The sequence below is a fragment of the Poecilia reticulata genome, linkage group LG7, assembly GCF_000633615.1.
Source record: "Poecilia reticulata strain Guanapo linkage group LG7, Guppy_female_1.0+MT, whole genome shotgun sequence".
Classification (NCBI taxonomy): domain Eukaryota; kingdom Metazoa; phylum Chordata; class Actinopteri; order Cyprinodontiformes; family Poeciliidae; genus Poecilia; species Poecilia reticulata.
Window position 1 is genome coordinate 4,143,824 of NC_024337.1, and position 17,158 is coordinate 4,160,981.

At 37.8% G+C, this 17,158-nt stretch overlaps 2 protein-coding genes across 4 annotated transcripts; one reads left to right on the forward strand and one right to left on the reverse strand.

Moving 5' to 3' along the window:
* Positions 1-410: 410 nt before the first annotated feature.
* Positions 411-7,314, reverse strand: cfap126 (cilia and flagella associated protein 126). 3 transcript variants are annotated; one of them, XM_008412884.1, is made up of 5 exons: positions 7,204-7,314; positions 7,057-7,119; positions 6,743-6,814; positions 6,465-6,653; positions 411-953 (listed from the first exon to the last, which is right to left on the reverse strand). In XM_008412884.1, exons 1-5 carry the CDS (start codon positions 7,228-7,230, stop codon positions 600-602), a joined length of 705 nt encoding a protein of 234 aa, XP_008411106.1. In that variant the 5' UTR covers positions 7,231-7,314; the 3' UTR covers positions 411-599. The 3 variants fall into 3 exon arrangements, with proteins under 3 accessions (XP_008411106.1, XP_008411107.1, XP_008411108.1); XM_008412885.2 differs by lacking the exon at positions 7,057-7,119 and having other exon boundaries at positions 7,204-7,290; XM_008412886.2 differs by lacking the exons at positions 6,743-6,814; positions 7,057-7,119 and having other exon boundaries at positions 7,204-7,279.
* An 850-nt stretch (positions 7,315-8,164) lies between these two features.
* On the forward strand, positions 8,165-16,758 carry ccnq (cyclin Q). Its single transcript, XM_008412887.1, has 5 exons — positions 8,165-8,530; positions 9,677-9,860; positions 11,432-11,564; positions 11,941-12,159; positions 16,298-16,758. Exons 1-5 carry the CDS (start codon positions 8,398-8,400, stop codon positions 16,385-16,387), a joined length of 759 nt encoding a protein of 252 aa, XP_008411109.1. The 5' UTR covers positions 8,165-8,397; the 3' UTR covers positions 16,388-16,758.
* The last annotated feature ends 400 nt before the right edge of the window (positions 16,759-17,158 follow it).

Consider the following 17,158-nt stretch of genomic DNA (forward strand, 5'->3'; position numbering starts at 1 on the left):
TCTCAGACAATTGAACTTAAAGAAATAGTTCAAATTATTCTAGCTAGCGCCACTGTGGTCTGGGGGCTGCTCCTCTTGTGTTTCCGTGGGGACTGATCTGTGGGGCCAAGGCTTGACTGGAGACCCCAGCTCTGGGGGAGGAGCTTTGGTTAAATAGGTGGTGCTTTGTATGAGCAAGCAGTTATTCACCCCTGAATGGTTGCCAGGGGAGATTTGAGGATTTCACAATCATGTATGAAAGAACCAAAGAACACTCCAGGTATGTTGTTGATGGGGGAATAACATTATAATATGATGTAAAACCCAAAACATGATTTTTCATAGTGCCCCCCTTTAAAGTGACAGTTCAGATTATTTAGAAACCATCAAACATTTGTTGAAGGTTGTATTTAGATATTATGCACCAAAAATGTATTAATAATCACACTTTATTTGAAGAAAGAGAGAGAGAAAGAGAGAGAAACTCTGCAAACAGATTAAGTCAGGTACATTATCATCACATATTCCCAAAAGTATTGGACTCCAAATGCCCCAATAGTCTGCAATAAGTTGTACTCTGACTCCCTGAAAGCCGTGCTTCTAATGTTACTCTTTATTCATTACAGTTGCCGCACTGCACTGTACCTTATGATTCTGTGTGGTGTTCCCAATATGGACTCCGGTATCTCTTGGGTTTCACTGCCAACTCTACTTATCAAAGCCTGACTCTCTTCAGTTGCACTCATTGGCTTGCCGTTCTGTGTGGCTTGAAGGTTTTCTTGAGCAGCAGATCCAGGCTCACGTCTCTGTGAGCCCTGGCTCCCACTCCCAGCGATGGAGCCGCTCTGAGACTCCGACCGGACTTCAGCTCCGCTCTGACACTCCGACCGGACTTCAGCTCCGCTCTGACACTCCGACCGGACTTCAGCTTCTTTAGACGGGTCATCAGCAGGCGGGGGTGCGTCCTCGCTGGTCTGAAAGAGTTTATTGTATATTATTATTAAAAAACAATGAATTATCAAAGTTCAAAAACCACAATGGAAGAAGATACCAAAAAGGGTGAAACAACAAACAAAACAATTAAACATAAGAAATTCTTCTGGTTTCTCAGTTTTACAGTTTCACTGCTGCTCTTATTTGCTCAGGTATGAGAGTTAATAAAATACAGTGTTTACCAACTTACTGGCTTTTATCCGAAAAAAGGATTAAAAGCCAATAGAAAAATTACTGCATTTTGCAGTCATTTTTTTCAGTGTATTTTCTATATTTACATATTTTTTTCAGGTTCATTATATTCATAGTTTCTCAAGTAATCATTTTATGTATATTTTTTAATTTGCCATCTGGGAGAAGACTTCAGCATAGAAGCAGAGTCTGTGTTAACCTTTATGGTCCATTCAGTTTGACCAAGATCCCAGGTGGAAATACGAGGAATGTCCTGATGCTGGAATTCTGACAGGGAAAGTTGGAGATTGCTGAGCAGCTATTTACTGTACAATGTCTATTTTTAACCTTTAATGTTTGAAGGCACAACATAGAGACAAATACATTGTTATCAGGTTGTATTCCTCCTAGTGTTTACATCCAAAGCAGCCAGTCATACAGGTTTGCTGACGTGGAAGTAAAACAGGTTCAGTTCTGGAATAACAGTATGAAGGTCCAACTTCCCAGAAAATTCATTTGCATTATTGTCATTGTTAGCAGTAGCAGCCAGCTTGATTAGCAGCCAGAACAATAGCCTAAAAGTAGGCAACTGTATCTGCTATGGACTGGCGACCGGTCCAGGGTCGCCAGTCATGTTCCAGGGACGGAGATTCAAATTCAATTCACGTTCTTCAGATCAATCAAAATTTGTGTCAAACATTTTAGTTGGTCTTCAGCAAAAAAAAAAAAAAAAGTATTTGTGCTGCTTTTGCTTTGCAGATATTTACAAATGTTTAAAGGTCAAAAGATCAACCTCCACCCCCACATGACCCAAATCAAATGAAATTGGTGTCTGTTGTTTGCAATGTTTGTGCAGGAAACTTTTTTGTTTGTGTGTCTTTTTAAAGATATTGATTAAAAAAATGTTTCTACGGGTCACCAGGGGTCAAGCCCATCCCCCTCAATTACACAAAATCAAACACAATTGGTGTCAATAAACTCTGCTATGTCGGTGCTGGTTTGTGCTGATGAAATGTGCTGTGTTTGCTTTGAAGATATTAAAGTTCAAAAGTCAAAAGGTTGACCTTTGACCTTGTTTTATTTGAAGGGGGTGGTACGGTTAGCTGACCTTTCATGACCTCTTTAAACATTTATTTATGCTATTAATGATAACAGAATAAAGAAAACAAAATTTGCTGCACAAACGTAGCACCAATATTTGACACCAATTTTGTTAGCTCTGAATTTTTTTGGGGGGGAGAACTTCACTCAGGCAAAACCCAAATAAAAACACAAATAAAGTTGTTTCACGCAGTAGGATTCTGTGTGTAGCTGCAGCATTGTGAACCTTTTCTTAACTTTTTAAAGGCAGAAGCAAGAATCAATGAACTAACTTATTTTTAGCTGCAAGCCTGGAGACAATAACTCGTTTTCTGCCAGTGCTTCTGAATGATTATTACGTAATGCCGGTGATGACAAACATTGCAGTTTCGTGTTGGGTTTTGGGCTAAGTGCAGAAAGTTCTAGGATGTTTTCATTAAGTCATAGTGGAAGCTGTTTGTCTTTCCAAAAGTAAAAATAGTGGAAATCAAAAAACGTTTTTAAATTTGCACTATGATTCAAGAGTTTTTCTTCTTTTACTCACAGAACATCGAGAAATCACAGCGTTTGAGATTTGTGTGAATTTCAGATTTCTGACTTGCTTTTTATGTTCTGTAGGCCACATCTAACGGGAAACGCTTTTGTTAAAACATGCACTTGTTGGCATTTGCTTCCTTGTTTTGTTTGTTTTCACATATTTTTTTTCCACATTATTGGGCAAATCCCCACAAATGGTTTAATTTTGAACTTCCATGTAGTGGTTTATTTATATGGGATTCAGGGAAAGAATCTAAAATATCACCAGAAGACACTGCATTTAGCACTTCACATCTTATATTGGTATTAATTTCCCGAAGGAAAAAAGGGAAGTTGTTTATTCCCAAAGCTCTCCAAGGTGACTTAATTACTCTACTGGGGCTCCTGTTACTTGGAAAGAAGAAAAAAAGAGAGCCTATTGTGATTCGCTTTTCTCTCAGTTAAAATGTGCACAATCTGCTTATACAGAAGATACAACATTAGAAGTGTATCTCCTTCGAGTCATTACTAAAGAAACGTCCTCAAAATGTTTTGTTTTAAAAAAAAAGGAAATTTAGGCCTGAAGATGTCCAGTTGTGAAAATAAATTAGGGTATCACATGAGAGCAGAGATTTTTTTAAGATTAGAAAACACAGATTTTAAAGTAAGAAACTGAAACAAAAAAACCCCTGACTGAACATGATTAGAACACTGTTATGGGCCTTTTTTGTTTTAACACGTATTTATTTTTAAAGTAGAACAAGAAGAGAACAAAACAGTTTCACAGAACCAAAGGGAAAATTAAGAAGTGTATAGTCTGTTAATCAACTCTAGTTATTTAACTTTTATGCGTTTATCCGGGGGAAAGCAGCCCTAATACAAATTGCCCTGGATGTTCAAAAAGTTTATTTTTTACAATTTCACTTATCTCTTTAGCTACACACTCCCAAAACTTGGATATGCAGCAGCATTCCCAAAACGCCAATTTTTATCTTTCAATGGGCCTTCGATGGTCAAAGACATCAGAGAGCCTTTCCTTCATTCTGAGTGAAAATATCATCAATTTGAGAAGCTTTGACTCAGATTTCTGACACCCTCATATATGTGTGACATACCTGGTTTTCCAAAAATATTTTCTGTGTTTTGCAGTCTCGTTTGGGAAGACTTAATTAAAACCTCAGCTTTGTCCTCCATCAGCCCATGCAAGGCCTGCAACTATAAGGATGTTTGCAGAGAGCACTTAGCTGTGACCGGCCCTTTATGAAATGAGCCGCAAGACTCATTCAAAGGACACAATGCAAATATTTTCAGCTCCAGGAGATGGTAGTAAAAGACAAATCTACTGCAGCACAGATGGGACTGTTTACATTACTAACAGCCGTGAAATTCAGGCCCACAAGCATTTTTTATTTTTTTAATATACCAATCAATAGTTATGTTTCCATCCAAACTATAGCAGACAGTGTGAACACCGAGTCCTTTCAAAATCTCTGACGACTATAAAAGTTATCTAGTGTACCTCAGAACTCAGCTCAAATGTATCCCAGTTACTCTCCAATTACTGTGTACAGTATTGTCACAAACAGAAGAGAGAGAACATCTGTGCTATACTCCCCAGGGCAGTTTCGGAACCATTCAGACCTGAATTGGGACCGAAACGCCTCATGTTGCTTGGGTTGGTAAACAACTCCGAGGTGAGAACAACCTGAATGACTCACAGTCACAACAAAAGGATCAGTGACTCATGGTAAAACCATCTACCGGCAGAACTTGACCCTTTAGAATTTTTACTTCCTGCATGTGTTAAGTTACATATACTGGGTCAAACTGAATGAAAGGTGAAAAATCTACCAGGAAAAGACACAAAGCCCCATTATTAAGGCACCTGGGACTACCGAGCCCTGGACATACATAAAGAAATCTTAAACATGACAACTGCTATAATCCATCAATTTGTTATTGTTGAGTATTTTTATGGATTTCTAATTGATTTGTTGTAATAATTAGACCAACCAGATCTCCCATATGTAGCTTTTCATGGTCAGAAATAAAAAAAGTCAATCTAAAGTTGTACCAAATTAGCATAAAAGCAAATGTCTGGTGGTGCCGATGGCATAAGGAGTTTGTTGTGTAATACTTATTATTACAGAACATCTTTTCACATTGATRTAATTTGGAGGAATACAGATAAAAACAGCTTTGATTTGACTGATAAAATAATTGAATATTTAAACGCATAATTGTAATTGTGAAAGTTGTAATTATTTGGCTAGAGAGCCACATATAAACTTATGGTGGGCTGGATTTTGCCCCTGAGCCTTGAGTTTGACACATGTGCTCTAAATGCTCCACCTAGCTAACATTCAGTCCATGTGAGATAACATGAGGGTAGCTTTAGACACTAACTGGAGTTTAATAACCATTAGATATCATTTAAAACACAGTCTGAAATAATATTTTGCAGTTTTTCCATCTTAGCAAATCAGGACTTAGTTATTGCCTTTCATWTGGAATAATGGATTCATCTTGTGGTCTGGAATATTGGAGACAATTTTATTTCAGTCTTTTATGGTGGTAAGTTATGCCACTTATTATCAGGAAGGRAAAAAAAAGATATTCACAGATAAGTGTGCTGATGTTCAGACAGTACTATGTTATTCCTGCCATAAAATTACAGATTTGTTGGATTAACACACTCCCACACGCCACTTGCAGTGTGACCTCAACATTGTATGTGACCTCATACAATGTAAAATTTATGACATGCTGTTTAAATTGTTAAGCAATCCCAGGGACTACTAGCTAACAAGAGCAAATTTTGTGTCCATGTAATGCTTTATGTACTCTGTTTTTCTTTTAAATAAAAAGGAAAAAAAATGTGTTTGGAAGCATTTTGCTGTTTTATTATTACTCTCCCCCTGCAGTGATATGGCTAAGGACCACTTCCTTAGCCATATAAGGACCGCTATTATAAATTGCAYAGTCATCATAGCCACATTTAATTAGCTTATAAGCAATGTTTGTACACTTGAGACAGCAATARAGYCACTTATTTAGAACAATAATAGATACAGAATGTTCAACGACGCAGTAGACTATGAGGTTACCAGGCAACAACATGAACTGTGGTAAGAGGACGTTGATGGAAGAGAACCYGCTGAAGGTGAAAGTCCACCAGTAGAAGCAAGATAAAAGTCATGTGTATGAAAGTGAGGGGGGAGAYAGGTGGGAAAGTGAATCTGAATGAAGCCTGAAGGCCKCGGTATGTGTCAGAGCAGACACGATGGAGGTAAAAGGTTCCAGACCAGGAAGAAGAACACACCTCTCTGCACTTTGCCTACTGTTAGCCACTCCTTAACCCTCTGACACAGTGTCTTGCCCACGACCAAAAAAAATAGATTAAAAACAAATATAAAAGCAGCAAATTATGAACACCTCATGAAAATCAATTTTGAATTTTTTTTTTTAACACAGCACATAAAATTGATTTTGGTTTGACTTGATTTATGAGAATCAGACTGATTCATTTTGGCTGCAGAAAAATTGTTRGTAAATTTTCACATTCCTCAAAATGCTGGACGAGGAAAGAGTAGCAGTCAGGATGTGCAAAAGGTTTGGAGTGACGTTAGGGACAAGATGGAGGCAGATAATCTGTTGTGGAGATCCTTCAGTAAGGGAGCTGAAAGAAGAAGGTGAATGTATCAAACTGTTTGTGTGGACCTGACCTTCTTGTCAACATCTGTGTTYCTGCTGCCTSTGCCTGATTGGGATTTCCCCTCCTCTGGTGGGCAGATTCCCCACAACTTGAGTCTCCTGAGACCGTCCTTTGAACGGGCAGTTGGGTCGATGTGGTTGGCTGGGATACGAGTCGGTAAATCCCAAGTGCCCTTAAAATCTGGCCAGGTTATGCCTTTCTGTAAACCGCATTAAAGACAAGCAGAATGCTCCAGTCAGAGACTGCCTCAAACAGAAACAGAACAAGTAAGGAGTTTAGTACGCAGACCTTCACCCCTGGGTGCAGATGACCCCTGCTGTTCACAATGAAGGAGGTGTGACCCACGTGTGCACTGGGTCGCTGCAAACAGGGAAACCCATAATATCGTCACCTTCCCAAAATTATATTTTTCTTTCTTTCTCTCTTTATTTCTTTCCTTCTTTCCATCCTTCTTTCTTTTATTTATTTATTTATATATTCGGTTAAATAAAAATAAATAAATAAATAAAACACTTTTAGGAAAAGATTACTTATGCCTTTATTAAGGCGACGATATTTACAGATAATCATAGCTAGAACAAGCTGTTGATTTCCATAACTACCTCTTTAAAGTCTTTAGACTGACACCAGTTCAGAAGCCTCTTGGATCCGAAGGTGCCCTCGTACTTTTATTTAAAATAAAATAAAATACTTTACTAAGTTAGAAAAACAATATGTAATTCCTTGCCATTTTCACGAAGTGAGTTTACCTGGTTGGCTGAGAAATTGGAAGACATTGCTGCATCTGCTACCGTCCGAATCTGTTATGCTGTTGACTGGTCGCTTAGCAACTCCGTTAATCTGAGTGCTTCTGAAAAAAATAACTACGGAAACCATCTAGGACAAGGGAGATTTTGTTATTATATTTGTACTACCTCGCAAGCGGTCTCTCAATAAATTTGCAAATGCACTCTGCTCCATAGTCAGAGATAAATGTCAGTTTAAAATGTGTACAACTTTAAGTTTAGCCACGCAAAATTGTGCTCACATATTCCTCACTCTTGGGTCGAGAGAAGTTGTTGAAAATCAATCTTTTAATGCGTGTTCATGTTTGCCTGGAAATAACTGAAAAATAATCCAAGTACTTTGGAAGTTTTCTCCCCCTTTCTTACAGAATGTTTCTGTTTTGTTTTTGAGGGATGGTCCTTAGTGCGTTTAAGAAAACAGGTTTGAAACTTCAGATATCTCAAACGAGATATTAACATACAATGTAAAATCTTACAAAAACAATATTGTAGCATAAAAACTTATAGTAGCTATTCGAGATGCCGCAATGTTGCGAGAGAACTCACAGAGCTAACGCAAAATAAAAACAATATGGGAGGAAAGTATATAAATTATGTCATTGTTCATGAAAGAATAAATGTATGACTAAATGTTATCGCACGCATCTTTAGAACAATTCATATGAACACACTTATGGAAAATATTCGCATTCTCGTCTGTGAAAAACTGTAGTTTCTAGCGTCAAGTGTGGAGCATTTCTTGTCTTTGCTATTCGACCAAACCAAGATAATTAAAACCTGCAAGTAATGTCACACAAAGGAAATTTCCGTATTTAATTATATTTAATTCTTGATAATGCAGTTCAAAGGCCAATCTTCAAGTTACTTTTATTTTGAAATCCTTTGAAATGGCCGGAAGCTTATATATTTTTCTTCCGGTGTCAGAATGAACGATGGCGCTATACAACACACAACAGAGCTAGCTAAATGAAAAGATAAACGTTGAGCAACTTCTCTTTTCCCCACCCTCCCAGTTTTTCTCTACAAATGTTTAAATTAATTTAGGGGCTGCCTTAAAGGGTGGAGGAGTTTACGGAGAGGAACATTTAACGCCTACGTTGTTCTTTAAGCTCTCGGAGACAGTTTGAGTTTTGTGGTGTTCCTTCTGGCCCAGGTGTCATGGAGGGCCCGTCCTGTCGGTTATCTGCTGCGGCAGAAGAACTCCGGCCGTCGGGCAGGAGGGACGCTGGGTCGGAGCCCACGTGGGACACGAAGACTCACTTTCGTGTGTGTCGCTTTATAATGGAAACAGGTGGGGAGGTGGGCCAAGGTTTGACCCTTGTCATTTAACATAATTTAGGACCATGCAGTCTACATCTGAGAGACCTCAGCATTAAAGATTTTAAACTAGAGTTTATATAAGGTATATACATCTGGGGGAAATATATTGGAAAAACCCTCTTCCCCTCTGCATATTCAGATGAAAACTTAGCCAATATAGTGTAAGATGACCACTTAATAAGAGTAAGTACAGTGGGTGAAATTCTATTCTTTTAAAAGTCACAATTTTATGGATGCACCGACCTCATTTTTTTCACTTCCGATACCGATACAAATACGAGGTTTATTATCATCCGATACAGAGCAACTGCGCTGAAATGACTTAAGTTAATCTTATTAAACACAGACATAAAAGTACTGCAATACAAATGTATGTGAGAACTTTGCACCAATAGCTTCACAAGCTCTGTCAAACATAGGAAAAACAACACAACTTTAATTTATTCAGTTAGTACAATTAGGAGTAGAACAGCCAATGTAAAATAAATAATAAAGAAACTGAAACTGTCCAAAATAATAGGTTGACTGCCTTGGTCAACATGTACAAAACCCCCAAAAAAACTCCAGCAAATCTTCCTTCATATGGTTCAGTTACTAAATGCACTCACAAAATTCAATTAGTAATTCTAAATCTTATGTAAAATAAATAAAGCATGCACATAGAATTAGACTGAATAGATATAGACTTGTGGATCGGGCATATTGTCACCAATACTCGATCTGGAATTTTTTTCAATATCAGGACTGATAGAGATATTAATATCAAATTGGTGTATTGGAATTTACCTTATGAACTTTTACTTCATGAGGCAAATTCCCTTTTCCAGTAGAACAGTGTCTGTCCTGAATCAGGTTAAAGCTATCCAGCAGTGATTATTAAGTTGTGACCAGAATAAAGCCTTCTGTTGGCGTCTCATTCATTCAATGTGCAGCTTTTTAGTTATACATAGTGAGCCATTGCATTTCATGTGTTGGGAGGTCACTTCAGAATCATGRCAGTTTGTGAAACGGTTCATGGAGACAGGTTCATCGTCATAGAAATGCATAATGTGTGTGACTCAGTTGTAAGGAGGTGAGATGGAAAACCTTCTAACCTTCTCTGCTTCTTGTTGCTCAGGAGTGAAGCTCTGTATGCGCTCAGTACCCGTGGCAACGGCCTGTGTGCTGTACCATCGTTTCTTCCAGCGGGTCACATCCCGTGTTTATGAACCCTACCTGGTGGCCATGAGCTGCTTGTACTTGGCTGGAAAAGTGGAGGAGCAGCACATCCGGACCCGGGACATCATCAATGTGAGCCACAGGTAATACATATGGATAAGATTAAATAATACGCTGGCAGATTGAAAACCTACTCCTGAGCGGATATTGACCAAAGGCAATATTTGTGTGATTGGAAAAGAGCTGTGAAATCAAACTTTGTTGAATAGTTAATGCTTGGCATCTGTGCAGGGGTTAGAGGTGAGAAATATATGAGGCATCTTTACCATATTTTCATTTTTATAACTTTGAAACCAGATCCTTCCGTATATGAGCTGTTGGTAAAGGAATGGGAATTTAGTCTAATGAGATCTCTGGAATCTTTATATCCCAAAGAGCCACTGTTGTTCATTCAAATGAGACTCATTTAGGGCCACCAATGTTGTTTGACCTTTTGAAAAAAAGGTAAAGATCTACTAGAGGAATTTTGTTGTCATTTTTAAAAAACCACAGTTTTATTTCTATTTTAAAGAATGTTTTGGCACTAAGGACCTTTATTTTGAAAGTATGCCAACAGGAAGGTATGCTCCAACCACTGCGGTTATAAGCTTTCTTCTGTGTAATGTTATTTGTTGAAAATAGTGAAATAAAAATTAGTTTCAAACCAAAAGATAAAAAATAGATCTCCAAAAATGTTCTGTTGTGTAAATTCAATGCACTTATTCAATGGCAAAAAACCAACTGAAAACTGAATTTTTAAAATATCTATATTTAAAAAATATGTATAATAATAATAATTATTATTATTATACTAATAATAAAATTTTTATTATTACAGTAATAAATGTGATTTATTATTAATATTAATTAATATATATTATAAATATATATATTCATACTATTACAATAATATTGTTATCGTTGTTATTAATATTAATATTAATAATACTGTTATTATTATTATTATTCATTATTATTATTATAACAACGATATTATTATAATATTATTATTATTATTATTATTATTATTATTATTATTATTATTATTATTATTATTATTATTATGGCATTAAGAGCCTCCTGAACCTTAGGTTGCAGACCTCTGGCCTAATGTGACATATAACCTTCATCTTTAAAACTTCAACAAAAAGATTCATTCATGAAATGAGGGAAATGTCTAAATGTGAGTTGGAATATTTTTTAAAAGGTATTTATGTATTTCCCCTCTTTCCCTATGCCTTATGGGTTGGTCTCTCTTTGTATAGTTTCTCTATTGGTTTTATAGAAATAAAAAAAAACTTTTATGTGGTACATACAATAACCAAAGGTAACATAAAACATAACAACTTAAAAATGTTCTTAAAAGTCCAATAAACTAGTAAATGTGTGGAGTTGGGCTTTGTGAGAAAGTCTACACATCGACTTTGTGAAGTTGATATCTATATTTCCATGTCGATGGACGTGTAGACGTCATTGTCTACACGTCCACCAACACACATCCATCATCAGGCTTTTGTCATCACGCTGGTCAGGTTACAGGACTTTCTGTTCTGTCCAGAAACTATGGAAGTGCTGGATATTTTCTACAATCTGTAGACTCCCTGGAGAAAAAGTTGAAAGCTGAATTTAAATATAAATGAAAAGTCTTTCCATTTTGTCTGTTTGTGTCTCTCAGGTACTTTAATAAAGGCAGTGCTCCTCTCGAATGTGATAAGGAGTTCTGGGACCTAAGGGACAGCGTGGTGCAGTGTGAACTCCTCATCCTACGACAGCTCAACTTCCACGTCTCCTTTGAACATCCTCACAAGGTATGAGTGTGTACAAACATCCATGTATCCCCGTCTTCCTCATCTATTTTTCAGCCACTGTTATTGCCCCGTGTTGCTACTGATGTCTGTTTCTCTTTGCATAAAATTCATGAAAGTTTAATGTCTTTCAATATAAATGAAGCTTGTTAAAAGGAAACTGCATACTTGGATTTAAATAAATCTCTAGTGGTGTGAAAATTGACAAACAATGCCATCTAGTGGCTGAGATGTTACATCCTAATGCGTGTAACTATTTCATCAAAAAGATTACAAAAATCTAGAAGGAGACAAGTTAAAAGATAAAAACAGAGTGTGTGTTCTGTTGCTTCCTGGTGTTCAATGCAAAGTGTGTTTTCCGCTCTGCCCCTCTCTGCAGTATTTGCTCCACTACCTGCTTTCTGTGAAATCACTTGTGAACCGGCACGCTTGGTCTCGAACCCCCGTGGCTGAGACTTCCTGGGCATTGCTGAGAGACTGTTACCATGGAGACATGTGCATCCGCCACACACCACAACACATCGCGGTAGCTGCACTCTACCTGGCGCTGAACAGCTACGGAGTGGAGCTGCCCGCTGGAGAGAAGGAGTGGTGGCAGGTGTGTATTTATGTTAACACTGAGGACATGTGTATGTGTGAGAGAGGCTAATTTAATGGGACTGAATGCTTTGATTGGAAATTTTCCAGTTTCTAATCTCTGGGTTTGCAGATCTCTGCATATTCTCCACAATTCCACTTTCTCTTTAAGAACTACAGATAACAACAAAATTATTATTATTTTATTTTCTGCTTCCTCAGTAAATTGAACATTTTACTCACTTAATACCAGAATTTCTAGATTATGGCCCAGAGTATGTCTACATATAAAACTCAACTAAATGAATGATCACTACATTTACTCTTCTGTAAGACATGTTATAATACATTTTCTTATTTTGTACACTCCTGAAAAATCCATGTGTACCACATAATAAGTGAGAACAGTTTGGTCCAGTTTTATATATAGGTATAGCCTCCGTCTCATCTGCTGTTATTTGTTGTGCTGTTGAGTCATTTATTCATCTATTATAACTTCAGTAACTATAATTATAAGAGCATTCTTTGATCAATCATTCAATTCACATTTAGTTTGAATCCAAAATACTTTTCTTATCATAAGGGGAAATTAAATGCTGCCATAACTCATCATCCAAGTATCTTCAAAGAGTCATTTTGGATGGTGAAGGATCTCCAGTAGCAGTCAGTCTCACAGCAAGTATGAAGAAGCCCCTCACTGAAGAACATTGCTACATAGCAGTCGTATGACTCTCATAACATGCAAGCAGGTCAATATCAGGGCAGCAAAGACGATATTCCACAGCAACATGAGCAACATGACCTGGATGACATCAGTTGTTAGCAGTTCTGCTAATCCAGTTCATTTGCTTTTGCTGCTCCTCTTTAACTCTATGTCTGGCCGTTTGGTTAGAAAGTCGAGCGGAGAGACGTTGGAGTCGGGATATGATTGTAGATCATTATGATGGATGGAAGAGATGGTTGGAACTTCCTCCTCATAGTTCAGGTATTATTCAGCTTATGAAAGCAAGACCTTGTTACGCATCATAAAAGCTGTCCAAAAGTGAAAAGAAAGGGCAAATATCCTTACAGCTGCACAGCAGCCAAATCCAGAGGAAATGATTGTCCAGATATGCGTTACCTCAACCACGAAATGATGAACCCAAATCTACAAAAAGATCAAATCAGAATTACCGTAACGGCTTCTTCAGCATGATGCCACTATGAGCAGTATTCATTAGCAATAACAGGACCAGAGGCACTGTCACACTGTGTGTGTGAGGCAGAGAGCAGCTGCTCTTACACAGCTCTGCAGGTTAACAGGATTTGACTACTAATGAACAGGATGAAGCAGAACAACTTTCCAGAAATAAGCTTGAATTTACTAAATAAAATGTATCTTTGCTTTTAGGAGCTTGTTGCCCTTTTTTTCTGACTTTATTCTTAAAGCCCTCATTACAGTGTGTTCACTGATGTGATAAAAGATTGGAGTTTTAGGTCCTACGAAGAGTAACATTTTCTAATTTCAGTCATTTGCTCAGTTTTTTGTTTTGTTTGTATATTTAAAAGTAAAACCTAGATCTCACATGAATACAAATCCTTCAAATCAGACTGTAACCTCCTCACATCACATATGGGAATGTGTCTTTCTGACACATAAGTCGATGAAAGCATTTAGAATGTCATTTTAAGAGCTCAGGAAGGCAGTAAATTGTAAACCATAAAAGTTATTGAGATCTCAGGCGGCTGCGAGGCGTGCGGGCTGGAACGAGCCAAAGCACCAGTCCATGTGGAAACAGCGGTGGCAGCTGAAACGTCAGATAGCTGGAAGCCGTTAAACAGTCACGGTACAAATTAATTGAAGTGTAAGCTGATGTGTAGAGGCAGTTAAGCTGTCAGACGAAGACTGAAAGAGCTTTCAGGAAGCCGGCAGACTCCAACCAGGAGTCGGTCTGCTCTCAGCCAGATCTGGATTTTATCACAAGCTGCTGGAGCCGGGCAAATACTGATGCGGAATATTCCGGTCGGTACAAATGTTGATCCAGAAGTACTTGAGGAAAGCAGTTTGTTCTTTGTTCTGCAGGCTTTGATGTTTAGGTGCCACAATGTAGTTTATTTTTAGCGCCGTAAAAGCATCAAAGAGCTTGAAAGTTTTTCTGTTGGGACCACATTTTATAACAGACCAACACAAAATAGTGCATATTGTGAAGTGGGAGGAAAATAAAACCTGGCTTTAACAAACTTGACGTGTATTTGTATTAAGGCACTTCTTTCTAGATCCATCTTTTACTGCAGCTACAGCTGCAAGTCTTAAAGGTCCAGCTCAATCAGAAGACCTCAACATTTCTCCATTCTTCATGGAAGCTAACATCTGGGAACATCTGTTTTCAAGTTTTGCTGCAGATTTTCAGGTGCCTTTTGGTCTGACGAGGTTCTAACTACGAATATGCTGACTAAACCAATCCGTTGTAGCGCTGGCTATTTGTTTATCATTGTTGTCCTTTTAAAAGGTGAACCTCTGCAACAATAACTCTGCGTCTGAGTTATTGTCCATGATTGTCTTGTATTTAGCTCCATCCCGAACCATGTAAGGGTTTTTGAAACTAACTCTGTTCTAAATGTCTCAAATTTTTGTCCCTGACCCGTCTGCTGTGTTCGCTGGCCTTCATGATGCTGGTTGTTCTCGACACAAACCTCTGAGGCCAGAAACAGAACATTTGGACTTATGCAGATGAAGATACACACAGCTGGACTCTAGTAGGACAGCTGTTGGCACTGAGTTTTGTTTAGGTGCATCACAGTACCGAGGGCTAACTCCACAATGAAGTATTGGGGTTATTGTGGATAGAAGAAAACAAAAAATTAACCAAGGAAGAGTAAATTTTTGCTAAAAAAAAAAAAAAAAAAACCCTGAAAAATGTGAGATTAATTTCACATTATTTTTGAGAAAAAAACTTTGAAATTGTCGAAAAAGAAAAACAAATTTAACATTTTCAGAAATTTAAAGCATGCATTCACAATGCTAAACACAAAGGTGTTTTCTGACATTGTAAAGTCAGAAATTTGTAAGACAAAAACTCAGACGTTTTCAGATATGAAGTCAAACAAAAAGTGACAGGAGATGCACGTGTGGATTTCCTCCAGAGTGTAAGTGGTACATCAGACTCACTACGAACACCTCTAATATGGTTAAACTTTTCATTAAGGCCACATTTCTATATCAAAATGTATTTTTGTTATTGGTCTGATGTAATATTCTAATTTAAAATGTCTTCGTTAGCTGTAAGCAGAAAACAATCTTAATTAACAGAAATGAAGGCTTTTAAGCACRCATCTGTGTATAATTAWTCTAACTGAAATAAATGGGCGTTTTAATATTCTAAATTACTGAATAGGTTTCTAATAGTTTTAATGAATAAACTTTATTGCTCCCAGAGGGAAATTTACATTTCACTACAATACTCTGTCATATAAATCCAAATGCATGGAAGAAAAAAAAAGAAGAAAACCTTATTTAATTTTCCTTCCMTGTCCTGATTACACACCACTGTGTGTTTCACATCCGATCCCAGTAAAACACTGCAATTAACTAGAAAAACAAAGTCTGTTTAGGCAGACTGGCTYACTGTTGGATGAAAAGCAATTGTTCAGACTGTATTGTATATACATATGACTTTCAGTTCGCTCTAATCATTGTGGGCTATAACACAGCAAGCCATAAAATGCATCAACATAAAAATGTAGGTAATAAAATGATTATATTGATGTGTGAGTATGGAGGTTTTAGTCCAAAGATGCTCGTGCTGTCATGCAGACTGTTTCCCAGCGCTCTTCAGCTGGGTTACATTACTGCTGCCTTCAACGGCACAGACGRCTTATGTAACTGTTAGGCATTCATTTATTGCTGGTTGCAATTCTAGTTTTCTTTTTTTTTTTTACGCCACTTATTCACACGACTTCCTAAATGAGATCTCTTTTGTCACAGATTTTATTTAGCAAGTCATCCGATTCCGATTGAAACGGAGAAAAGTCTGTTTCGGTGCAGACCTCCTGCTCCGTCCCTGAAGGCCGCCGAATCTGGGTCRTTTCAAATGGCGTGTGCACCTTTGATGTCCCTCCTGTTCAGTGAGGCCAGGTGTGGAGCTGAACAGTCTGCGCTGTGTGTCTGTACTTGTGTGTAGGTGCTGTGTGAGGACGTGACCAAAGCAGACATCAACGCTGTGATCTCAGACCTTCTCCGGCTGTATGACATGGAGGCCAAGTGTATCTGAAGGACAAAGAGATGGACTGGAGATCCATGTGGAAGTTCTGTTGGTGTCAGTGTGKGAAAAACGTGAACATCCTCTGATCTGTGYCGTGGACAGCTGGGGTTCAGGTGCGTTTGAATATGTGTGCATCTGAGGCAGAGAGGACTTTGTTTTTTGCCCCAGTTACCCTGTGGAGCTGAGAAAATCGTACCTGCAGTACCRCTGTCTGCCACTGAGGGGAGACATGTCTCACTTTGGGTGTCTGCACAACATGAGACRGGTTGTACTTCAGATACCACAGTGGGAATTTGAGAAGTACTAGACCTCTCTGTGTAATTATTGGTACATTGGTTTGTAATAACAAAGAATAAATAAAAATGGAATGGAATTGTGAACGAAGGTGGGCTTTTCTTGTTGATCTGCATCACAACACATGTCTGCTTTTGCAGATGTTTTTTCCACCAAATACAAACCAAAATGTATTCATATATTTGAAATCCAGAATTAATTCTGAGACCATTTATTATTAATAAGTCTAAATGAGGGGTGCAATAAATGCTTCTATTGCTCTGCTTTTCCACTTCAATATTTAGAATTTATTCATTTATTACAGGGATAGTGCACCATTTTATAGCATAACCAAGTAACTGTGCTACCTCAAGTTGTTATAAAAATGTTGTATTTATCAAATATGACTTAAAAGAAGTTTTACTTCCTGATTTAAAACCATGAAATTGGACCTCTGTCTCTTTAAAGCCTCCTGYCCTTTCTAAAACTCTACMTTCAGRAAGTCAT